The sequence below is a fragment of the Palaemon carinicauda genome, chromosome 21, assembly GCF_036898095.1.
Source record: "Palaemon carinicauda isolate YSFRI2023 chromosome 21, ASM3689809v2, whole genome shotgun sequence".
Lineage (NCBI taxonomy): Eukaryota > Metazoa > Arthropoda > Malacostraca > Decapoda > Palaemonidae > Palaemon > Palaemon carinicauda.
Window position 1 is genome coordinate 225199 of NC_090745.1, and position 22379 is coordinate 247577.

The window sequence follows — 22379 nt, forward strand, 5'->3', positions numbered from 1 at the left end:
TAAAAAAAAGATTGTATAATCAAAACAAATCTTATATGATCTGAGGAGATATAAAACAAGCCTCCAAAAGTCTAATTTTCTTTATACTGTAACGTACAAGAGAGAGATTGAATGCAAAGCAATATTGGTTGATAGACAAATAAGGAATAAATTCTTTGCACATTTCCAGGTATTTAGAAAATGAAATATTCAGCTCATAAATGTGACAGAGTCAGTACATGAACAGTTGAAGACTGATAATCAACTTAATGAAGAAAATACCATAATGTGTCAAACTCTTAGGTATTAGAAATGCACAGCCATATTTTGTTGTACATTCAAGTTTGGAGCTTTTGCCATTTTTCCAAAGTGACTCTTCAACTGAAGAATATCAGTTAATTTGTTATTCCAAGATTATTTAGAATAATGACATATCTTATAGATAGAGCTTGAAAGATTTTCGCACTAATGATTGGCGATAAATATAACAAAACTAGGTACTGTGCAATTTGAATGATGAAATTTAATATCGGTGACAGATATTAATGTCTAGAAGGAAAAAAATATTCAAGTACAGTAAATCAATGTCAAAGGCAAGAAAAGTATCCAGAATCTTGAATTAAACCCTTATTCCTATCATTCTAGTTTACGTGTATAGGACAAAAAGATAAATCTGATAAGTAAATTTTATTTGGCTTCCCACATTGAATGTAAAAAAATAGTTTGTCTTAGGTCATAATAAAACAAATTGTATCACGTTTTACCTTTCAAATTTACTACAGTTTTTCAACTGTTAATAGAAATTATTTCAAAGAAATAGGCAGAACTAAAGAGAACATTCATTTTAACCATTCAAAGTTTCTACCAACTGTTAAGGAGGTACTTTGGATACATGAAACCCTTAATAAGGATTCCAAAGCTATAAAAGCTAAGACCTACAAAAAATAGAGCAAATAAATGAGTCCTAAAAAGACACAATTCCATCTCAAGTCTCCTGTTGAACGAAAGGGTTGGCTATCGCTTCACAACCATCCATTGGACATATAAGTACAACCGCAGTGCCTCTGCAAACGACAAGACCTCGCTCTTTGGTGTCCTCTGTCAGCTTGTAGGGGTCATCTGGATCTGATAATGAAAAGACATTTTAATCATTTCTATGCTCTTTTATTATTATTATTATTATTGATAAGCTACAAAAATAGTTTGAAAAGCGAGATTCTATAACCCCAAGTGCTGCAAAAGGAAAATAGCCCAGTGAGGCAAGGAAATAAGGTAAGATAGAATACTGTGCCTGAGTGTATCCTCGAGGAAATTTCTTTTCATTTACTGTACATTATATCACGCACATTAGTGGTGATGAGAATTGTCGCAGGTCAAAAATTAGAATTATCAAAACAAATTCAATGTTTCATAGATACAACTCTATCAATACTAATAGTACCCATGTGGTTGATTACAGGAATTACCACTGAAAGATAAAACACAACTTCATTACTTTTTATACAATACCTATTTCTTGAGCAACACTATAAATGTTAATGTTACAGAAATATGTTACCAAAAAGAAAGTTTAGAGCATGGTGCAATGTTTGGAAATCAATTGTAGCAATTTGAAAAAAAAAAAAAAATTAAACCTTGGCCATTTGCCAAGGCCATGTTAATTGTGAACAATGAATGTGTGAAAGGCTAAACAATTAAAGAGAAATGTCTCATCTACCTATACTCTCTTTCTTTCATGACTTTATTAAAGAAAATATACTATATGCCAAGCAAAAGCTCAGTTTGTTTATCAAATACTGTACAACATTCTCTACTACTTGGAACAAATACAAAACCTCCACTGGAAACTGATTGTGATTTTGTTGGAGTCTTAGAGTTAAAAGTCAAAGATAACCCTAGACTTTTACAAGACAAGCAAGTCCCTAAACTATCTCTACATTTTCTTCAAAGTTCTATATGCTCCTTGTACTCCCCGAGTCATGCCTAGTACTGGTGGTATTTGCACCCGTTTTAACAATAGAATTGAACATAGATATGGATGGGCAGTTCTGAAATACTATACAGTACAGTAATCCCTCAGCTATCACAGGATGATACCAGCAAGTATTACTGTTAATAGTGTGAACATATATGGGTCACATCATCAAATGGTCCTTTTTGTCCAACCAACAGCCATTGACATTGGGGTCTTTGACACACACACAGCACATAGATAAGATCAATAAAAACTGGTACTATGATTGTCATGGCTTTATGTGGAACGCCAACTTTAAGCAGCTCTTCTAGGAGGACAATCCAAATTCAAACAAATGTTCTCTAGTCTTGGGTAGTGCCATAGGCTCTGTACCATGGTCTTTAACTGAGTTCTCTTGCTTGAGGGTACACTTGGGCAAACTATTCTATCTAATTTCTCTCCATCTTGTTTTGTTATAGATTTTATAGTTTATATAAGAAATATTTATTTTAATGTTGTTACTGTTCTTAAAATATTTTATTTTTCCTTGTTTCCTTTCCTCCCTGAGCTATTTTCCTGTTGGGGCCTCTGGGCTTATAGCATCCTGCTTTTCCAACTAGAGTTGTAGATTAGCAAGTAATAATAATAATAATAACAATAATAATAATAATAATAATAATGCATACATATACCAAGGCACTTCCCCCAATTTTGGGGGGTAGCCAACATCAACAAATGAAACAAAAAAGGGGACCTCTCCTCTCTACATTCCTCCCAGCCTGACAAGGGACTCGACTAAGTTTGGCTGGTACTGCTAGGGTGACACAGCCCACCCTCCCCCGTTATCCACCACAGATGAAGCTTCATAATGCTGAATCCCCAACTGCTGCTACCTCCACGGTCATCTAAGGCATCGGAGGCAGCAGCAGGGCCTACCGGAACTGCGTCACAATCGCTCGCCGTTCATTCCTATTTCTAGCACGCTCTCTTGCCTCTCTCACATCTATCCCCTTATCACCTAGAGCTTTCTTTACTCAATCCATCCACCCAAACCTTGACCTTCCTCTTGTACTTCTCCCATCAACAGTGAGGCAATGGATTTACATCCTACCATGGAAAGCTTATAAATCTTCCACCTAATAAAGAATATAAAATTTCAAAGAACAAAACAACTATAAGAAAATGGTTCGTATATTCATGAAAACACAGTAAACTATGACCTACCTCTTAAATATTCAATGGTGTTATCCAATACCAAATTCAACAGTTGATCAAAACCCTTCAGGATTCCTGAAGCTTCCCGTCCACCAGAAAACTTGACCCTTATGGCTTTGTCTAAATATTTACTAAGGTCAAGGATGGACTCCTTCCTCTTCTTGTCTTTCTGCTCCCCACCTGGAGCTCCTTCTCTTCGTTCGGGGGGACCACCACCAACTTGCTGTCAAGGAAACGGATAAAAGATTAAATAAGTACTTGGACTATTGCCAGTGTGTAAATTAACCCAAAACTATTTCATAAACAGAAAAAAAATTGAATGAAAAAAAAAAATCTAAAATTGGTAAAAAAATACAGTATTTAAAAAAAAAAAACAGAAAAAAGCAACTGATACTGTATAATATTAATAAAAAAAAAACATATAAAAAATAGTAAAAATATATTGTTACATATCGAAAAGCCGAGGTTTAAAGATTTGACGTTCATTCTAATAGAAATCAGGAATTTCAAAAATAAACCACAAGCGGATGCTACGCCGGATAATTTTTATACTAATTAAGGTAAGGCTACTAGTCCAAAACCTACTACTGTACATATAAGTCGAGTTATGTTTTTATAAAAGGTGCCGTGAGGTGTTATTTTAGAGAGAGTATTTGTATAAAATCTATCTCTTTGTTCCTATATATGATTTAATACACTATACTTCGTTATTTAGAAGTGATTCCAAAGCGATGTAGATTATCTATAGTCAATTTCTTTTAGCGATGCATTTTTGCACCGACTCGCAGCGGTGCCGTTTAGCTCGGAAAAGTTCCCTGATCGCTGATTGGTTGGACGAGATAATTCTAACCAATCAGCGATCAGGAAACTTTTCCGAGCTAAAAGGGAAACGCTGCGAGTCGGTGCAAATCTGCCTCGATAAAAGAAATGGACTATAGTCAAGTGCATGCGGTATCCCTGAATTTCTGTATGCAAATACAGTATAAGGGTCATAATAGGTGGGGGTTATAGTGCCAGCATTTAAAATCGGGTAGGACCTGGAGTACCTAAACAGGTTAGGTCCCGATCCACTCGCACCAAAATACAGCTTTCGCGTTTCCATATAAGTATCTAGATAACCTATTATAGCCCCATTATATATTTACTAGTGTCTCACCATTACATTCCACCTCTAACCAAACTTAAAACGCTGTGTAACCTTCCTAATTGAATATCGTAGTATGTTTCGAATGAGTGATCGGTAAATATTAATGTTGTGCGCCCGCTCTTTCAGCCCAACAATTACTAGCCCTGGCTACTGGGTTTGTTTCTGAAACTACAGATCTTTTATTGAAACAGAAAATTCAATCGAAATCTAACCGTCGCCCTATGCGTCAATAAACTTTCCCCCCTAACCTAACCTACAAGCCATGTCCTTACCTACTTACCTAATGAGGGGGCTAACGTCCCCCTGCGACCCTGCTGTATTTTAAGTTAGCCGTGACCATACATGGAGGTAGCCGCTATTATACATACACCCTGGAGGCTTATTTGAAACTTGATAACTGTTTCCCCACAGTTATCGTCAACATAACATATTTCAATCAATTTGTACAGTATTTTTCCTAACTACAAACTTGAGATCTTTAGATCTTTAATAGTAGTATTGATGCAAAGGGCCTCAGTCAGACTTTGCCAGTCGTCTCTATCTTGAGCCTTAAAAGTAATCTCTCCCATTCATCATCTACTTCAACGCTTCATAGAGTATAATGTATAATTTGAAAAATACTAGCTACAGATAGTTATAGTCATAATAAAATGCTCAAAGAAAGAATGATTATTAATTAATGACATTTGACCACAACTCTATCACTACCAAGCCAAGTTACATTGGTGGGTGCGTTCGCCCTTCTACAAAATCGTATACAGTACTAAATAGTTTTTTTCTTTTTTATGTTTATGAATGTAGAGATATAGGTAATTGGGGGGGAAATCCCGGGGTGTATGAATGATAGCGGCCGACTTAGAATACGAAAGTGTAAGTGGGGTCGCAAGGAGCATTACACCCCCCCCTTTTAGCTAAGGTTAGGGGGGAAGTTTTAGGTTGATGAATGTCCATTTTCTATGCGCACGGGAGGAACTGGCCAATGATATGCAAAGGCTCCAAACATTCAAAACGCCTTCCCATTCTTACTTTCTCCGAAAGAATGATTGGTTATTAATGATATTTTACCAACTGTATCTCAACTAAGCCCATTGTTATATAGGTGGGTACGTCTGCCTTTTTACAAAAAACATACTAAACTGTTTGCGGGGTGTACTTATGATAGCGGCCACCTGTATGTATTATGATGTCTAACATAGAATACGGCAGTGTAAGGGGGGTGGCAGGGGGCGTCAGCAACCCCTTCCCCCCGTTAGGTAAGTAGATAAGGACATGGCTTGTAGGTTAGGTCAGAAGGGGGAGTTTAGGTTAGTTGATGTCCATTTTCAATGAAAGCATGAGGAACTGGCCGCTGATATACAAAGGCTCCCTGATTGCTTTAGGTTTATGAATTAAGAGATAATTTAGGTAATTAGGGGAAAGCCCTATGATAGACTGCAAGTGACAAATCAAACAAAACTAAGGTAGATTTACCAGCTACACACGGGTGTCAAAATATTAACACAATTACAAAGAATGTAACGTTCACCTCTTTATCACAGTCTGTAATAGTTGACACTTTTCCCATTTAACCACAATTAGTAGTTTCTGATAATTACATAATTTGACATTTACTATAGTACTTACCGCAGCCATGCTTGCAAACGTTGTTTTGAATACGTTCTACCCTAAGGAATTAACGTTAACTTTAGATTACACTCTTTGGTCTTAGGTTGGTAAAATGCAAATTTATTTTTTCAAAAAAAATATTTCGAAAAGTATCATCATACGTCATCATTAGAGCATACTTTACTAAATATTATATATAAATTTCAACGAATGAATTATTCTGATTCTGGCTATAAATTAGATTTCAAGTCTTGTGGGTTACTCGCTTGTGTACGTTTCTTCAAATTTAATTGTGCTTTCGTTGACTTATTAAGGTATTATTAATTTTTATAGGTATTACATGGTAGTTGATAAACTGTGGTAAGTTGCAGCCGTTATGGAATGTACTTGTTATAGCAATATCTCCTTAATTGACTTGTAGAGGTCCCTATGGTGTCATCATCATGTTAGGTTGGTATTTTTCTATTCTAAATCCACTCTCAGTTTGAGGTATATAATATTGTGAAGAAAATTTGATGATAGATCGCTGGTGAAAGAGTGTGTATGGAACTACCATGTTTATAGGTAACTTATGGACATGACAGTGGACAATGGGCATTGTCAAATTTTGTTTCCTTTGGCCAGTCTCATCTCAGTAAGGGAAACAGGTTCATATGTATAAAAATCAGTAAAAGATTGGGGTTTTTTATCTTTTGAACATATTATCTGCATAAAATAAAAAATCTAACTGATATGAGAATCATTATTGAGATATTTGGGAAACTGAAAATCATATACAGAAAAGGAGGAAGAAGAAGAGAAGACTGAACTCCCAAAACAGGACATTGGTCTGCAAATCTTGTTGAGAATTAGTTTATTTATGTAATTTTACAGTTAAATAATACCCATGTCTTTATTAAGATAGTATTTGCAACTGATTCTTTTGCAAAATGGCTGCAAGGGCTGCCTTGAGACTGCAACAGATCTTGAAGCATTCGGACTGTCGGCCTTTAAGAACTCTTTCGCCGTGGATTGGCAGGTCGTACTGTTCAGCTGTCAATATTTATAATGGTATGTTGCCTCTCTAAGTTACAAATTTATTATATTTTTAGTGTGAGAATATGAAGGGAAGATATGTATGATAATACCTAGTAAAGTTAATGTTAACATTCTTTAGAGTTGCGTAGGCTACTCATTAGGGTACTCGGTGTGGTGTTTGGGTAAAATTACGGTTTCAACCAAACTCTGATATCCGATATGATAATATAATATTCTAGCTCAAATAGCATGTTTTTTAACGAAATTGAACTTTATTTCTGCTGCAAATAAACATTTAGTGATTTGGTATTGAAACGGTCAAAATGCTGTAGGATTTGATTGCCAGACATACGGACTCATAGGAAACGTTATTTTTTTATCCCATGTTGTATGGAGTCGAGCAAAATCAAATAGATAATTAGCTCTATTGGTAATTTTGTATAGAAATACATGGTGTGATTTCGCACAAGAAATATATGATTTCCTACAGCAAATAACGTGATTTAACCGATTTTGATGATCATTTCAATCGCAAACAAACAGATCAACCAATTCGGTTAGCTATAAGTTGACGAATTGGTTGATGTTATTACGGATGAAATGAATGTGAAAACCAGTTAAATCACGATATCTACTATAGGAAATCATATATTTCCTGTGCGAAATCACACAATGAAATACAATACAAATGAACCATATAAATATTAACACTGTTGACATATATATTGAGTTAAAATATTTAAACAACAGATGTAGGGGACGATAACATTAGCAACGTTACCAATGGTCGACAGAACTACCAACGCTGACGAATGGTACACAGTGTTACCAACGGCACGATGTCATTACTAGAGATAGAAATAATAAATATTTCCATACGTAAACTAAATAATTATTCCATATAACTATTACACAATAAATAAAGAGTACCAAAAGGCCACAGAACCTAACAAACCCACCTAACCTTGCCTAGAAGTACCCCGGTCACAAAACACTTATACTAAGAATAGGGGAATGACTTACCTTGATACACAGTACTACCAACGGTGACGAATGGTACACAGAACTACCAACGACACGATGTCATTACTACAGTAGTGCTAGAACTACTAAATATTTCCACAGGTATATTAAATAATTTTTTTATATAAGTGTTACGCAATATATAAAAAGTACAGAAAGGCCACAGAACCTAACAAACCCACCTAACCTTGCCTAGAAGTACCCCGGTCACAAAACACGAATAATGACTATTGAGGAATGACTTACATTTATGAAGAAAACGACGAAACTTGTTGGACACGGAAGGGGGGCAGTTTAAACGATGAGGAATAACGTTGCGAGATTTAAGAAAATGCTCAACATTACCTGAAGCATCAAAAAAATCACCATGGAAATGAGCCACTGCTTTTAGGTACGGAATACTGCAGCCGGTACAAGTTTCTATAATATGCTCCATCGCAAAATATGAAAAAAGAAACCGCACTAGTAATGAAGAACGTCTCACCAGGTCAAAGGTTACAACGGGAAAGGCATTGGAACAAAGGGTATGAAAAGAGCGGTCAAGGGGATAAAGGAAGGGGGGGGGGGTAGGGAGATATCTGCATAGGCCTAGAGTGGTGATTGGTTAAGGGAAAAACAAAGAACACAAGCGGGCAAACATGAATGAACTAAATACGGAAACTAGACCAAAGAAAAGATTTATAAGACACAGAGGAGAGAAAAGGAACTAACCAACAAAAATAAATAAAAACAATATAGGAAGATAAAATGGAATGAACGGTAAATAATATTGAATGGGAATATAAAATGAGGTGATCATACCGAGAATTAACTGGATAAAAAAACTAGTCCAGAGTAAGAATTTATGTGCAACCGGGAAGGGATAAAGAAATAACCAAACAAATAAACTCAATATAGGAAGGAAAAATGGAATGAATGATAAATAATATTGAATGGGAATATAAAATGAGAAAATAACACGGTAATAAAAAGAGTAATTGGGGAGAGGAAACTCCTGCGAAGGGGGGTGATATATGCGCAGGACGGAAACTGGTGCGAACGAACGTACGTACAAATGGGAAAGGAAATAACCAAACAAATAAACCCAATATAGGAAGGGAAAATGGAATGAATGATAAATAATAGTGAATGGGAATACTGTATACAATGAGAAAATAATACAGTAAAAAAAGAGTAATTAGGGAGAGAAACTCCTGCGCAGGGGGGGTTATATATGCGCAGGTCGGAAACTGGTGCGAACGAACGTACGAACAAATGGCTGCTAATGTTAGCATGGAATGCTAACATTTGATCTACATCAGGTATGGAATGCTAACATTTAATCTACATCAGGCGTTGGCAGCACTGGTTACTGTATTACTACAAGAAATAACCTTTGAAACGGCTCCTCCCAAATATATCCAGTTATACTGATTTGTATTTTCCTACGGTTATAATAAATACAAGAAGGAAATGTATAGAGGAGAAAAGGACTGATTTACGGTTATATATCGGTTCCCCAGTATGTTTTCCCCACCCAAAACCCCGGGTTCCCAAAGGGGGTCCCCCATTATTGGAGGATATAGATGTATATATATTTCTGTAACTATTCATTTGCGACGGGAACGAGTGTTATTTTCGAAGGGAGCGTAATTTTTCCTATAAGAAAAAGTAGTTCCTATTAAGTATTGAGGTTTTTGTAATATTATGGCTCACATCCCTTGCAATCTAATGTTATCTACTTGCGTCTCTGTTCTGGTAAGCTGTACATGTTGTGCTACGTGCCTTAGCTGCATGGGCAAGTAATTTTATATCTCATTAAACATTGATTATAATATGAGTTTAAATAAGCACAATTATATTGCTGGGAGCCTTTGTACAGTGATGGACAGGACCGCCCATGTGCATGGAACACCACCTAACCTAAACTTCTTCACCTAACCTAAACTTCTCCATCGGTAAAGTTTTACTGTATTAGTCATTTTTCGAAGAGCGTAATTTTTTCTATAAGAAAAAGTAGTTTTTTTTCCTAGGTTACATTGACATGTAATAAAGTAAAATAATACCCTCCATCCAACCTAAACTTCCCCACCTAACCTAAGCTACAAGCTGTGTACTTGCCTAATAACGCCCTTTATGACCCCCCCCCCCTTAGACTGCTGTACTCCTAGCGATAGAGTTAAAAATAATGGATTTTATGAATAGAACTTACCTGGCAGTTATATATATATAGCTGAGTCTCTGACTGCGGCAGAATTTAATCGAAAATCGCGGCAACCGCCTTGTGGTGGTTGTGTGGTTAGATGGTTAACAACCCTTACAGGGTGGTACTTGGAATCATTCCCATTTTCTGTTCCTCAGATTATCTCTGCCGGCCGGATCGACAACATCGTTGGTCCGCCTTTCAGAGTTTTTCGGATCGCTTTCCCTTCATCGCCTTTTTGGACTTCGTTTTTGGTGAAGTACACTGTGTTGGGATTTGGCAATCGTGTTGTTTTTGTTTTTTGTCTTTTTTTCCTTTATTATCATGAGTGAGAAAATTCATTATCGTGTTTGTGCGAATGATATTTGCAAGGTGAGGTTGCCGAAACTTTCGGTTGACCCTCACACTATCCGTATGGGTTGCAGGGGGTTTGAATGTGCTTTGGATAATAAGTGCAAGGAATGCGAGGTTTTAAGTGATAATGATTGGTTAGCTATGCAGCGCTATGTGCGCAAACATGAGATTGATAGAGTTAGAAGAGCTAAATCAAAGTCAAAGTCTGCTAGTGAGCCTAGCTTAGATTTATCTATTGACCCTTTGCTTGTAACCCCTTTGGAAGGTATTCCTTCCCCAAATGTAGTGACTCCTGCCCCTTCTACAGGACCTGTGCCTACGGATGACCCTGGGTATGCTAAATTAGCTGCTGAATTGGAGGCCATTAAAGCACAGTTGGAGGCCTTTAAAGGTAAGGGTGTAGGTGAAATTAGTGCTTGTGAAAGTGCAGTGGAGGTGGCGACTGATCGAATCTGTCATTCCCCTAGGTCTAGACCTCTACCAAGCTCCCAGGACCAAGGGAGAAGGTACGTCGAAAGCCGAAAGGGGGTGAGAGGTGCTTATCCTCGGTCAGTCGTCGCCTCAGACAGTCCTATTGCGATCTCCCAGGCTGCTCTTGACCGCCGTAGGAAAGGCGTGTCGGATACGTTTGTGTCTTCGCCTGATCGTTCTCCCAGACGTAATTGGCGTTACGAATCAAGACCAATGAAGAGAGGGTGGAACTGGGACGTGCAGTCTCGCTCTCCCTCTCCCGGTTCGAGTAGCCGAGATCCTGATCCTTCGGAAGACGATTTCGATGTTCCTGTTAAAAGGGCGAAACAGAGAGTCCTTAGCCCAGTTAATCCTGCTAGAGCTAGACTCCCTGCTTCTTCTGCCAGCGCTCCCAGTCAAGCCGTACGACAACTGCCGTCTTCGGCACCGCGAGAGCCAGCGGAGGTTGCTAAAGCTTTCATGGTTGTTATGCAGGAACAACTTTCATCGTTAGTTAAAGCTTTCATCCACCCTTCTCAGTCCGTCAGACGTAAGGACGTCTCTTTGCCTGTTAAGAGATCTTCTTCTAAGAGAGATTTGTTCCGTAACCGAAATACAAACCACGCTATTTACAAAGGGTATTACTTTTAGCGTAGCTGAAATGGCGAGCCATTAGAATTTAACGAGGGTGTATTAACCCCGCGCTAGTTAGCGGGGGGGGGGGGGGGGTAGGGGAGTGGTAGCTAGCTACCCCTCCTCCCCCTCACACACACGTGAATACTCACTTTAACTTTTGGCTCGGACTGTGACAGACGTCTCTGTCTTGGTCCTCGCTTGGCAGCCATTGTCTGTTTTGTCTTTACTTAATCGCTTACTTTTCATTTACTCAATATATATGTAAACATGTTTTCATGTTTGTATATATATTTGAGTATAGAAATAAGTAAGTTTCCTTTTCAGATGTGTGTGTGTAGTGTACGATATCTACGTGGAGGCCTCGGCAGTTAGGCCACCACGGCGTATTTTATGGGTGGCGATCGAGTTTGACTTATGTCTTTCTCTCTCTCTCTCTCTCTTGAGGTCGTTCACCCTTTTACTACGTGTTACTACGCCCTTGTAGCCTAGCTTCCTTTCCGTGTGGGGGGTTGCTACGCCGTACGTTTGTATCAATTAGTTATGAATCTAATTGTAGTTGTTTTTTGTTTAGAACGATTCCTTTCGGGGTTTTCGTTCTTTCTTTAGTGTTCATTCATTTTTAAATTACATAATTACATAATTATAATTGTTATAATTCTGTTTTGGTTACAGCTCTCCTTCCGCGAGTGTAAGTGGTTGTGAGGGCACGTGCCTGTTGTGTAATTCTTGTTCCTTTTCCTCGGGATTCCTCTTCGGAGCCTTCCCGGGGGAATGAATGTGTACTAATATTATTTGTTTTATTTATTTACAGTTACCGATATAGTTCGTTTCTGTAATATAGCAACAGTGTGAGCTGTCTGGTGGAGTCCTGGGGATTCGGCTGTTGCTGCCTCCCCCCTTGTATTTTCGTCAGGGGCGTCTCTCCTTCTACTGGTAGTACTCCCGTGTCGACGGACAGCTCTCCAGTTCATTTTAGAACAGTCAGGAGGCTTGCCTCCTTGGGCGGATAACTTTCCTTCCGAGGGAAGTTTTTCCTGTCCAGGCTTGAGTTTTTCCCCTTTTGGGGGGTTCTTCTCTTGCCTTTTTTTCGTGCGACTATGCTCTTGGTGCTGAGCGGTCGCACCTGCAGTTTCGCTCAAGGGGCTGGGCAACTGCAGGAGCTCCTCTTCGGAGGATTGCTCCTTTTAGGTCACTGGCTGACCAGTCTCTTCTACGAAGTGTTTCTCTTTCGTTCGCGAGAGAGTACACTCATAGAGACTCCTCTTCGGAGGTTTCTTCTGTTGCTGTTGCTATTGGCCTCCCTCGCCGTAAGGCCCACCGTCCGCCTCGTCGTAAGGGCCTCTCATCTCCCTATAAGGGTGCTAAGAGGCGCCTTTTTGGATCTCCGTTTGCAGCCTACAACTCCTTTTTTTCGATCTTCCGCCTTGGTGCAGATGGACAGCAGTCTGATCTCGTCTTCCGACGGGCAACGGTCTTCCCGACGGACAACGGTCTGCCCGACGGACAGCCGTCTTCCGACGGACATCAGTCTCCCGGCGGACAACGATCCCTTCGGGGCAAAGGGTTGCCCCCACGGGGGTTCTTCCCTTGCGTGTCAGGGTTTCCCTGCGCGCCCTTCTGCTCATCAGCGCTCTCCTGTTCGTCAGCGCTTTAAAGATGATCTTCCCTGCGGTTCCTGTTGGTTCCTGTTACGTGCCCTGTGCGCCCTCGCGATCTAGAACTTCGGTTCAGGTCGGGGTCAAGGACTCTTCTTCTTTGCGCAGGCTTCCACGCGTAGCCTTCTGCTCGTCAGCGATCATCAGCTCGTCAGCGATCATCAGCTCGTCAGCGATCATCAGCTCATCAGCGATCATCAGCCCGCCAGCGATCTCCGGATCGCCCACGTGTGTTACAGCCGGCGCGCCAACGTTCTCCAACACTTCTGAAGGAACATGGTTCGGCAGCTACTAGCTCACCTGCGCATGCTGATCACCATCGCGCGACCCTCAACTACGGATGCTGATCGCCATCGCACAACCCTCAAACTGCGGATGCTGATCGCCATCGCGCGACCCTCAAACTGCGGATGCTGATCGCCATCGCGCGACCTTCAAACTGCGGATGCTGATCGCCATCGCGCGACCCTCAACTGCGGATGCTGATCACCATCGCGCGACCCTCAACTGCGGATGCTGATCGCCATCGCGCGACCCTCACCTGCGGATGCTGATCGCCATCGCGCGACCCTCACCTGCGGATGCTGATCGCCATCGCGCGACCCTCACCTGCGGATGCTGATCGCCATCGCGCGACCCTCAACTGCGGATGCTGATCGCCATCGCGCGACCCTCAACTGCGGATGCTGATCGCCATCGCGCGACCCTCAACTTCGGATGCTGATCGCCATCGCACGACCCTCAACTGCGGATGCTGATCGCCATCGCGCGACCGCACACCTGCGGATGCTGATCACCATCGCTCAACCCTGCGCATGCTGATCACCATCGCGCGACCCTCAACTGCGTATGCTGTTCGCCATCACGCGATCGCCCACCTGCAGAGGCTGTTCGCCATCGCGCGACCACCAACCTGCGCATGCTGATCGCCATCGCGAGACCCTGGCATGCTGACCACCATCGCGAGACCCTGGCATGCTGACCACCATCGCGAGACCCTGGCATGCTGACCCCTGGCATGCTGACCACCATCGCGCGACCCTGCGCATGCTGATCCCTGCTCGCGATCGCTCACCTTCACACGATCGCTCACCTGCGCATACTGCTCGACCATCGCGTCGGCATATCACAACACCATCACCAACCTGTGAGTTAGCGCTCACCACCGATCGCTTGTTGATCCATATCGCCAGCAGTCCTCCTCGCCCACGCGGCAGCGCGTTCCCTCGCCATCGCGCTAACGCTTGCGTTCGCCGCCTCGGACTCGCTCTCATCCACCTGCCCACCCTCACGACCGCTCGCCTGCGCGCCCGCGCGACCGCTCGCCTGCGCGACCGCTCGCCTGCGCGCCCGCGCGACCGCTCGCCTGCGCGCCAGCGCGACCGCTCGCCCGTGCAACCGCGCGACCGCTCGCCCGTACAACCGCACGACCACTCGCCCGTGCAACCGCACGGCCACGCTCATGCTCTCCAATGTTCGCCCACGCGTGAACCAACGGTTTTTTTCCATCGCGCAGACGGATGATGTTCCGTCGCGCGAACCTACAGTGTTTCTTCGCACAAATGTCGGCTTATTTTCTTGCAGTATCCATTGCTCGTCTATGGGTTATCGCCCGCCGACCACCAGGAATTCCCGTCGCGCGAGCTCCAGGGCAATTGCGACCACGATTCCCAATGGGGTTTTCGCAGCATGACCAGCCTGGCGAGTTCTTCTGGAGCGTATTTCCAGAACACTGTCTCACCCTGTAAACACAGAGCATGGCACTTGCAGAATAGCCCTTCCCCGTCATTCCCTGGAAGGATTTTTGGCGGGGGGGGGGCTTTCCGTTCGAGATTTCTCCATCGGACAAGGGGTGACTGCTTACCTCTTCCTCTGGGAGCTTACCAGGTTCTTTCCCTCCTCGGTTACGGCCCGAGGTTTGGTTCAAGGAAGCTACAGGAAGATCAAGGGTACTTTCCTCCTCTCGAGCTCAGGCACCTTGGCCTTTCGTCGTTAGTATCTAACTTGCGGACAAGCTCGATGTTGTACCATCTGGACGCGCTGACTGAGGGCTTCCTTCGGGTGTCTCATCTGTGGAGGTCGACGACCTCAGACACCCTTCCATCCTTGAGAAGAGTTTGTTTGTGCCCAAGGACAGAGACTTAGACAGCTGCTGTGCGGAGTAAATAGACTTCCGGTTTCACTCCTCCAAGGCGCTTTCTTCCAGACTCTGCAGGGCTCCAGCGCCTTTTCTTTCAACCACGTCGGCCTAAGTTATCGGCTACGACAACTGGGACAAGGTGTCCAATTGCAGTTTTCTCCTGTCAGGAACAGATGGCACGGGAGACTCCCCCGGGGGGGGCATAGTCCTAAAAGGAGTTCACGAACTCTAGGATTGCAGGTTTTTCGCTGGGAGGATGCTTAAGGTTACTCATCCGAATGACAGCTTCCCGATGCCCATTCCCGCATATTCTCTGTGAGTAGCCAAGGATATCGCGCCTGCCGTCTCTGTCAGCGAATTCAGTGTCTCTGAACCTCTATGCCATAGCGTCAGCAGAATTGCCCGGTTGGGCAGAATGATCCATACCTTAGGCGAAGGTCTTCCTTAGGATCATCGACGGCTTCACCCCCGGCCCCCTCAGTCGATCCTTTCTTGTAAGGAAGGATCTGAGAGGGGATGTCCATAGTCGACCTCTCAGCCCAGATCAAGTTTGTCGAACAAACTTCGGCCAGCAGAATCGATCAGACTGGTAACGAGGCGACAGGACTCCTTAAAATCCCTGGATCGGAAGGACGGGTACTTTCAGTTTCCATTCCATCCATCTTCCAGGGTGCTCGTCGAATTCAGCCTAGTCTGCAAGTATTCCTGCTTATGATGCAGTGTGGCTATCCCGCCGTGGCATAGCAGGTTTGTTTCCCCAGAGAACTCTCCCTGCCTTCCTCTTGGCCGCTCAGGGGCAGGCTTCCGCTCCCTCTGCTGTTTGGAGGGCTGGTCAACTCCTGTAGGCTCGGGTTTCGACCTTCAGCGCCGGGACAAGCTTCCGGATGCTTACCAGGAGTGTGGGCTCATGGTATTTTGCTTGGAGCCTTCTCTTCCTCTGCCTCAACATCTGGAGTATCTGGCCATGATATTGAGTCAACCGCCTTACCACATTGGAAACCCCGCTTCTCGTCCATCCAGCGAGGTTAAGCAACGTCGGTACTTGGATGGGTGACCACCTGGGGACGCCAGATTCTGTTACCACATCCTCCGAGCCTTCCTTTCGGTTGACTGTGGCAAGACTGAGGAGAGTCGCAGTACCTGTTCTCAGTCAAGCAGAGCTTTCAGCCCTACCTTGGAACGTTTCCTAGTTCTTCTTTCCTCATTGACCCGTCTATAGTCCGAACGGTCGCCTCAGGATAAGTTCCATGTGGGGCGATCCAAGTTCCGGTGGCTTCAGGCATGTTTAACCGGACTCCCTGGCCCTATGGGACCAGCGGAACTATTAGACCTGCAATGGGTGTTGACCTGGGAACTATTAGACCTGCAATGGGTGTTGACCTATGGAGCCTCTTGATGGTAGTGGATATTCTCGTCCTTTCCCCACATTCTTGATGCGGTTCTCGGACTCGTCAAAGGAAAGGGGGGGGGGGCGCATGTTCCGGTCCAGGCCTATGGTCAAGACCTGAAGGATACCTCTCCATCATTCAGGCAGGCTTAGGGACCTTAGTCTGGCCCCTCTTCAGATCCTACAGCTACTGCCGAGTGTCCCCGTTGCGCGTCGACTTCATTCTAACCAGCAGGGGACGCATTTTCACACCTTCACATCTTGCAGTAGAGATACCGGGATGATTGAGATTCTCTCAATACCACCATCGGCTCTATCATTCCAGGCAGGGGAATGTTTCTCTCAGACTATCTGAGCAGAGCCTCATAGAGAGAGTGTACCTAGGGGTCTTTGACCTTGGGTAACCAGCAAGTGCTGGTCTGGGGGACCTGATCGCGACAGCTTGGAACCTCAAGCTTCCGCTAGTCTTCCCCCCAGTCTCAGTCCCCGAGACACTGGCAAGATGCATTCCGGTGATGGTGGGACAACTTCGACGCCTGCGTCTTCCCTCCTTTTTGTCTGCGGACAATGGGCCTCAACAAGACCAGGTTGTCTGTCAACCTTTCAATGGGAGAGCTCCACTGGGACTACGCGCAGAACGGTTTCTGGACCCTCTGCTTCCCCTGACGGAACTCCCGGGAGAGCTTCTCCCACGGCGCAGACTACTCAAGCAACCACACTGCGACATCTCTCCCGAACCGGGACGTCGCTTCGGCTTCATGCCTGGAGACACTACGCTTCCTCCTCTAGAAGAGACAACCCGCTACAGTCGCGGTACGGAGGTCGCGTCATCTGCGATAGTCATCCACAGGAGTCTCCCAGGCAAAGTGAAGAGTCTAAGGTGGTTGGTGCCGTGGGAGATATACCCCTTCCCTTGAGGCCTCTTCTCCAGCAATAACAGTCTTATTGCCTTTCGGCGGGAGGAAACTCCTTTCCGCTCTCGGCAATGAAGCCTGTCGCTCAGCCTTTCCCTGACCTTCAGGCTTAAAGGGATAACTTTCCTGCCCGCTGGATCTATCCTCGCTCAAGCGAAGCTACGATCGTCCCTGCCCTAGTCGGAGGAAGACCTCCAACTTGGAGCATGGCTCGGACTTTTAGTCCTTTAAGAGATCTTCTCAAGACCCCTTTTACGACAGGCCTCGGATTGTATTCCGCCTTGGGTCTTCTGCTCACTCTGGCCACGGCCAGTGTGTAAGCAATCTTCTTGGTCTCTTACTACTCCCCCCTTTCTAAGGAAGAGGGGAAGGCAACATTCAGGCTCGCTCCTGAGTTGTTGGCTAGACTCAGAATCTGAGGGTCCCGACCCTTCGGTCCGATTCATTCAAGATTTCGAGTCTCCATTCTGTGTCTGATGTCCCAAGACCTTCTCTTTCTTGCCAGTAAGGAATCGAGAGGTTAGCGCTGGGAACAGCTGCAGTTTGTCCTCAGTTGCAGCCGATTTGGGAACACAAGGAGGACATGGGGGGAGAGTCACCAGTATACCTCTTCAGCCCGGACTCAAGGACATTCATCTCGTCCTGTCTTCAGACCCTCCCCCGTCACGTCGCCCTACAGCACGATGTTGGATACATCGCAACGTCCCTTGTCTTCAAGTAATACTACTCTGTGACGCAGGTGCTACAAGCTGGAGTCTGGAAGCGTCTGATGGCCTTCGCAGCCCGCTTCCTGCAGGGCGTGACCCACAGGAGTCTCGATACGTTTTCTATCGCTCTGTGGTGGCTACACAACAGCTGGTCTAACCTCAGGCTCCCTTTTGGACAGGTAGCAGAAGGTTGAGGGCATTGTTATCAGGTTTTAGTCTGCATGAACGAAAGAAGTATGTCTGGCCCTTACCTCTTTCTTCATCATCCCCTCTACGGGGAAGCAGCATCCTGGGCTCTGCATAGCTGACCTCGAACCTCTGCAGGTAAACCATGCTTCCTTGTGTTCCGAGTATCGAGTCAATACTGTCGCGTCCCCCATACCCTGACGAGGTGGTATTGGGAACGTCCTAACCCAGAGTTCCTTCTGGAACTCCAGGTCAACTGCCTAGGACGAGTCACACTTCTTCCTTCACACACAAGCTTACGTAGGCCACATGGTTCCTTGCGGAGCAAGGAACTTGTGAGGTGCAGGGACTCCTTTTCTCGAGTGCGATTCACTCGGATTCTGAGTCCCCGGGTAAAGCCAAAGCCAGTATGGCTGGGGACTTTCCACCCTTCCTATGGGATAAGTCACCCTTTGTAAATAGCGTGGTTTGTATTTCGGTTACGGAACAAATGACAAATTCGAAGATAATTTGTATTTTTCCTAACCATACAAACCTTAGCTATTTACACATATTTGCCCGCCAGCCCTGTCCCCCAAGACAAGTCCTACCTCTAAGTGAAAGTGAGTATTCACGTGTGTGTGAGGGGGAGGAGGGGTAGCTAGCTACCACTCCCCTACCCCCCCCGCTAACTAGCGCGGGGGTAATACACCCTCGTTAAATTCTAATGGCTCGCCATTTCAGCTACGCTAAAAGTAATACCCTTTGTAAATAGCTAAGGTTTGTATGGTTAGGAAAAATACAAATTATCTTCGAATTTGTCATTTTAGTATCTCTCCCAAGAAACCTCTGCGCACTTCGTCGGCCGTACGACAACGTACACCCTCTTCATCGGCACGCTGCCAGGAATTTCCTTCCCCCCTCTCCCGCCGCCAGGACGATACTGCCTCTCGTTCTCGGCGCCGTGACGATTCCGTTTCCCTTTCGAAACGCCTGGACGTTACTGCCTCGTTTCTTAGGAAACAGGATGAATGCAGTCTGCATTTTCAAGGCGACGGCAGCCTGCATCTTCAGGACGCTTCCGTTTCTCGTCATCGTGACGATACTGCCTCTCGTCATTGTGACGATATCGCTTCTCGTCATCGTGACGATTCCGCCTCTCGCCGACTGGATGTTAGCGGTGCTCGGCGCCAGGATTCAAACAGCTCTCGCTGCCAGACTGCTGGCAGCCCAACTCTTCGGGATGTTATCCTTGAGCAGGACCTCGAAGATATTTCGGAAGAGGAAGAAAAACCTGCCGACTCTTCTAGCGATTACAAGGTTCTTTCTCGCTCTCTTTTGGAACTTTATGGGGAGGAATTTAAACCTTCGGCCCCTCGTTCTCCTCAGTCTCAATTTACCAGGAAGAAAGCTACTAAGTCTTCGGCCTTCATCAAAATGAAACTTTCAATTTCGGCCAGGAAAGCTCTCGCTAAAGTGGATGATTGGATGAAGGAACGGAGACAAGCTGTCAAGACCACCTTTTCTTTTCCACCGTCCCGGCTCGCTTCCAAGGCCGGTATGTGGTATGAGACAGGGGAACCTTTGGGGTTAGGAGTGCCTTCCTCCTCCCAAGGTGACTTCTCGGCTCTTGTGGACTCGGCAAGAAGGCATGCTTTAAACTCTGCCAAGGTGATGTGGTCCATGTCGGAGCTTGATCACCTCGTCAAGGGAATTTTCAGGGTTTTCGAGGTTTTCAGCTTCTTGGACTGGTCTCTCGGGACTCTGGCCAAGAAGTCTGAACTCCTGGAGGACACGAAGGACCTGACGAGTATCATGTCCTGCATGGACAAAGCTCTAAGGGATGGAGCTAATGAATTGGCTTCCCTTTTCTCAGCAGGGGTCTTAAAGAAGAGGGCCCTTTTGTGCTCCTTCACCTCTAGATCTGTGACTGTTGCCCAGAAGTCGGAGCTACTTTACGCCCCTTTCTCACGTCATCTTTTTCCTGAAGCTCTGGTCAGAGATATCTCCCTTTCTCTGGCTCAGAAGGCTACTCAGGACCTTTTGTCTCGGTCGGCTAGAAAGACCTTACCTGTTGCTCCTGCTCCTCTGAAGAAGGAGAAGAAGTAGTTTCAACAGCCCTTTCGGGGCAGGATCTCCTCGAGATCGGATTTTAGGGGGAGAAGACAAGAGTCAGGCCCAAGGACCAGCAGGGGTGCGTTTAGGCCCCGGTCCAAAAAATGAGATGGAAGTCCTCCAGACACCAGTAGGGGCAAGACTGTCTCATTTTTGGCAGTCTTGGGAAAGGAGAGGGGCGGACACCTGGTCCCTCTCAGTCGTCAAGGAAGGTTACAAGATCCCCTTTTTAAAGAAACCACCTCTCTCAGACTCTCCCCTGGCCTTAGTGGCTCAGTACACCGACGCGGGGAAACGGGAGGCTCTTCTGGAGCTAGTCGACCAGATGTTGGTCAAGGGAGCAATAGAGCCAGTTCAAGACCTCGCCTCCCCAGGCTTTTACAATCGCCTGTTTCTGGTTCCCAAGAACTCGGGTGGATGGAGACCAGTCCTAGATGTCAGCTCTCTGAACGCCTTCGTGGAGAAAACAAAGTTCTCCATGGAGACGACTCAGTCAGTGCTGGCTGCAGTTCGTCCAGGATACTGGATGGTTTCTCTCGACCTGCAGGACGCTTATTTTCACGTCCCCATTCATCCGTCTTCGAGGAGATATCTGAGGTTTGTGTTCCAGGGCAAGTTCTTCCAGTTCAGGGCACTTTGCTTCGGTCTCAGCACAGCTCCCCAAGTTTTCACCAGACTTATGGTGAATGTGGCAGGCTGGTTACACCAGGGGGATAAGGGTCTCCTTCTATCTAGACGACTGGCTGATCCGGTCACAGTCGAAAGAGAAATGTCTGGAGGACCTAATGAAAACTTATACGATCACTCAGGACCTGGGACTCATCGTCAACTGGGGGAAGTCTCAGACCGAACCGAATCAGACTATTCTCTATTTGGGGATAGTTCTGAATTCAGTTCTTTTTCAGGCTTCTCCCTCCCAGGAGAGGCAGACCAGGTGCCTGGTCAAAGTCAAAGACTTTTTGAGGAAACAGGAATGCTCAGCGAAGGAGTGGATGAGTCTGCTGGGAACTCTATCCTCCCTGGAGCAGTTTGTCCCTTTGGGGAGACTGCACCTAAGGCCTCTGCAACACTTCCTCGCAAAGGTTTGGAACAGAAAGATCCAGGAGGACACTTTTTCTTTTCCCATTCCGACAGAGATCAAGGATCTTTTAATGTGGTGGCTGGACCCAGCTTTGTTGGGAAAAGGGATCTCCTTGTTCAAGAAGAACCCCGACCTAGTGTTATTCTCAGACGCGTCCGAGTCAGGCTGGGGAGCAACACTAGGGAACAAAGAGGTCTCAGGTATTTGGGAAGGGAGTCAGGTCAGTTGGCATATCAACAGGAAGGAATTGATGGCCATTTTGTTAGGGCTCAAGGCCTTCAAAACCTCGGTGTCGGGAAAGACGGTGGAGATCAATTCCGACAACACCACAGCTCTCGCGTACATAAGGAAGCAAGGGGGAACTCACTCCCTCTCCCTGTTCTCAACTGCGAGAGAGCTTCTCCTCTGGGCGAACGAGAACGAGACCCAGCTGTTGACAAGGTTTGTTCAAGGGCAGAGAAACATCAGGGCAGACATGTTCAGCAGGAGGGGACAGGTCCTTCCTACAGAGTGGACTCTCAACCCGCATGTCTGTCGGAGCCTCTGGAAGTTGTGGGGCAGACCAGTAATAGACCTTTTCGCCTCCGGTCTAAACAAGAGGATCCCCAACTACTGCTCCCTAGTCCCGGACGAGGAAGCTGTTGCAGTGGACG

At 45.2% G+C, this 22379-nt stretch overlaps 2 protein-coding genes across 4 annotated transcripts in view; one reads left to right on the plus strand and one right to left on the minus strand.

Annotated features, from left to right (window-relative positions):
- Positions 1-653: 653 nt before the first annotated feature.
- LSm7 (U6 snRNA-associated Sm-like protein LSm7) lies at positions 654-6072 on the minus strand. 2 transcript variants are annotated; one of them, XM_068344766.1, is made up of 3 exons: positions 5919-6072; positions 3158-3371; positions 654-1104 (listed from the first exon to the last, which is right to left on the minus strand). In XM_068344766.1, exons 1-3 carry the CDS (start codon positions 5925-5927, stop codon positions 965-967), a joined length of 363 nt encoding a protein of 120 aa, XP_068200867.1. In that variant the 5' UTR covers positions 5928-6072; the 3' UTR covers positions 654-964. The 2 variants fall into 2 exon arrangements, with proteins under 2 accessions (XP_068200867.1, XP_068200866.1); XM_068344765.1 differs by lacking the exon at positions 5919-6072 and adding an exon at positions 5821-5874.
- Positions 6073-6674: 602 nt separating this feature from the next.
- Positions 6675-22379, plus strand: part of mRpS22 (mitochondrial ribosomal protein S22) — a 67553-nt gene continuing 51848 nt past the window's right edge. Inside the window, exon 1 of one of the 2 annotated variants that reach the window (XM_068344764.1) lies at positions 6675-6950. In XM_068344764.1, coding sequence (XP_068200865.1) covers positions 6830-6950 — 121 coding nt within the window. In that variant the 5' untranslated portion in view covers positions 6675-6829. The remainder of the gene's footprint in view (positions 6951-22379) is intronic. The other variant, XM_068344763.1, reaches the window with a different exon arrangement.

What these genes read in the sequence shown, in the direction of transcription:
- LSm7 (XM_068344765.1), bottom strand. Translation starts at nt 5,859, where the DNA reads ATGGGAAAAGTGTCAACTATTACAGACTGTGATAAAGAG. An exon ending in TTACAGACTGTGATAAAGAG is followed by an intron (nt 3,372 to 5,820) that starts GTGAACGTTACA and finishes TTTCCTTGACAG; the next exon opens with CAAGTTGGTGGTGGTCCCCC. An exon ending in CACCATTGAATATTTAAGAG is followed by an intron (nt 1,105 to 3,157) that starts GTAGGTCATAGT and finishes TTTCATTATCAG; the next exon opens with ATCCAGATGACCCCTACAAG.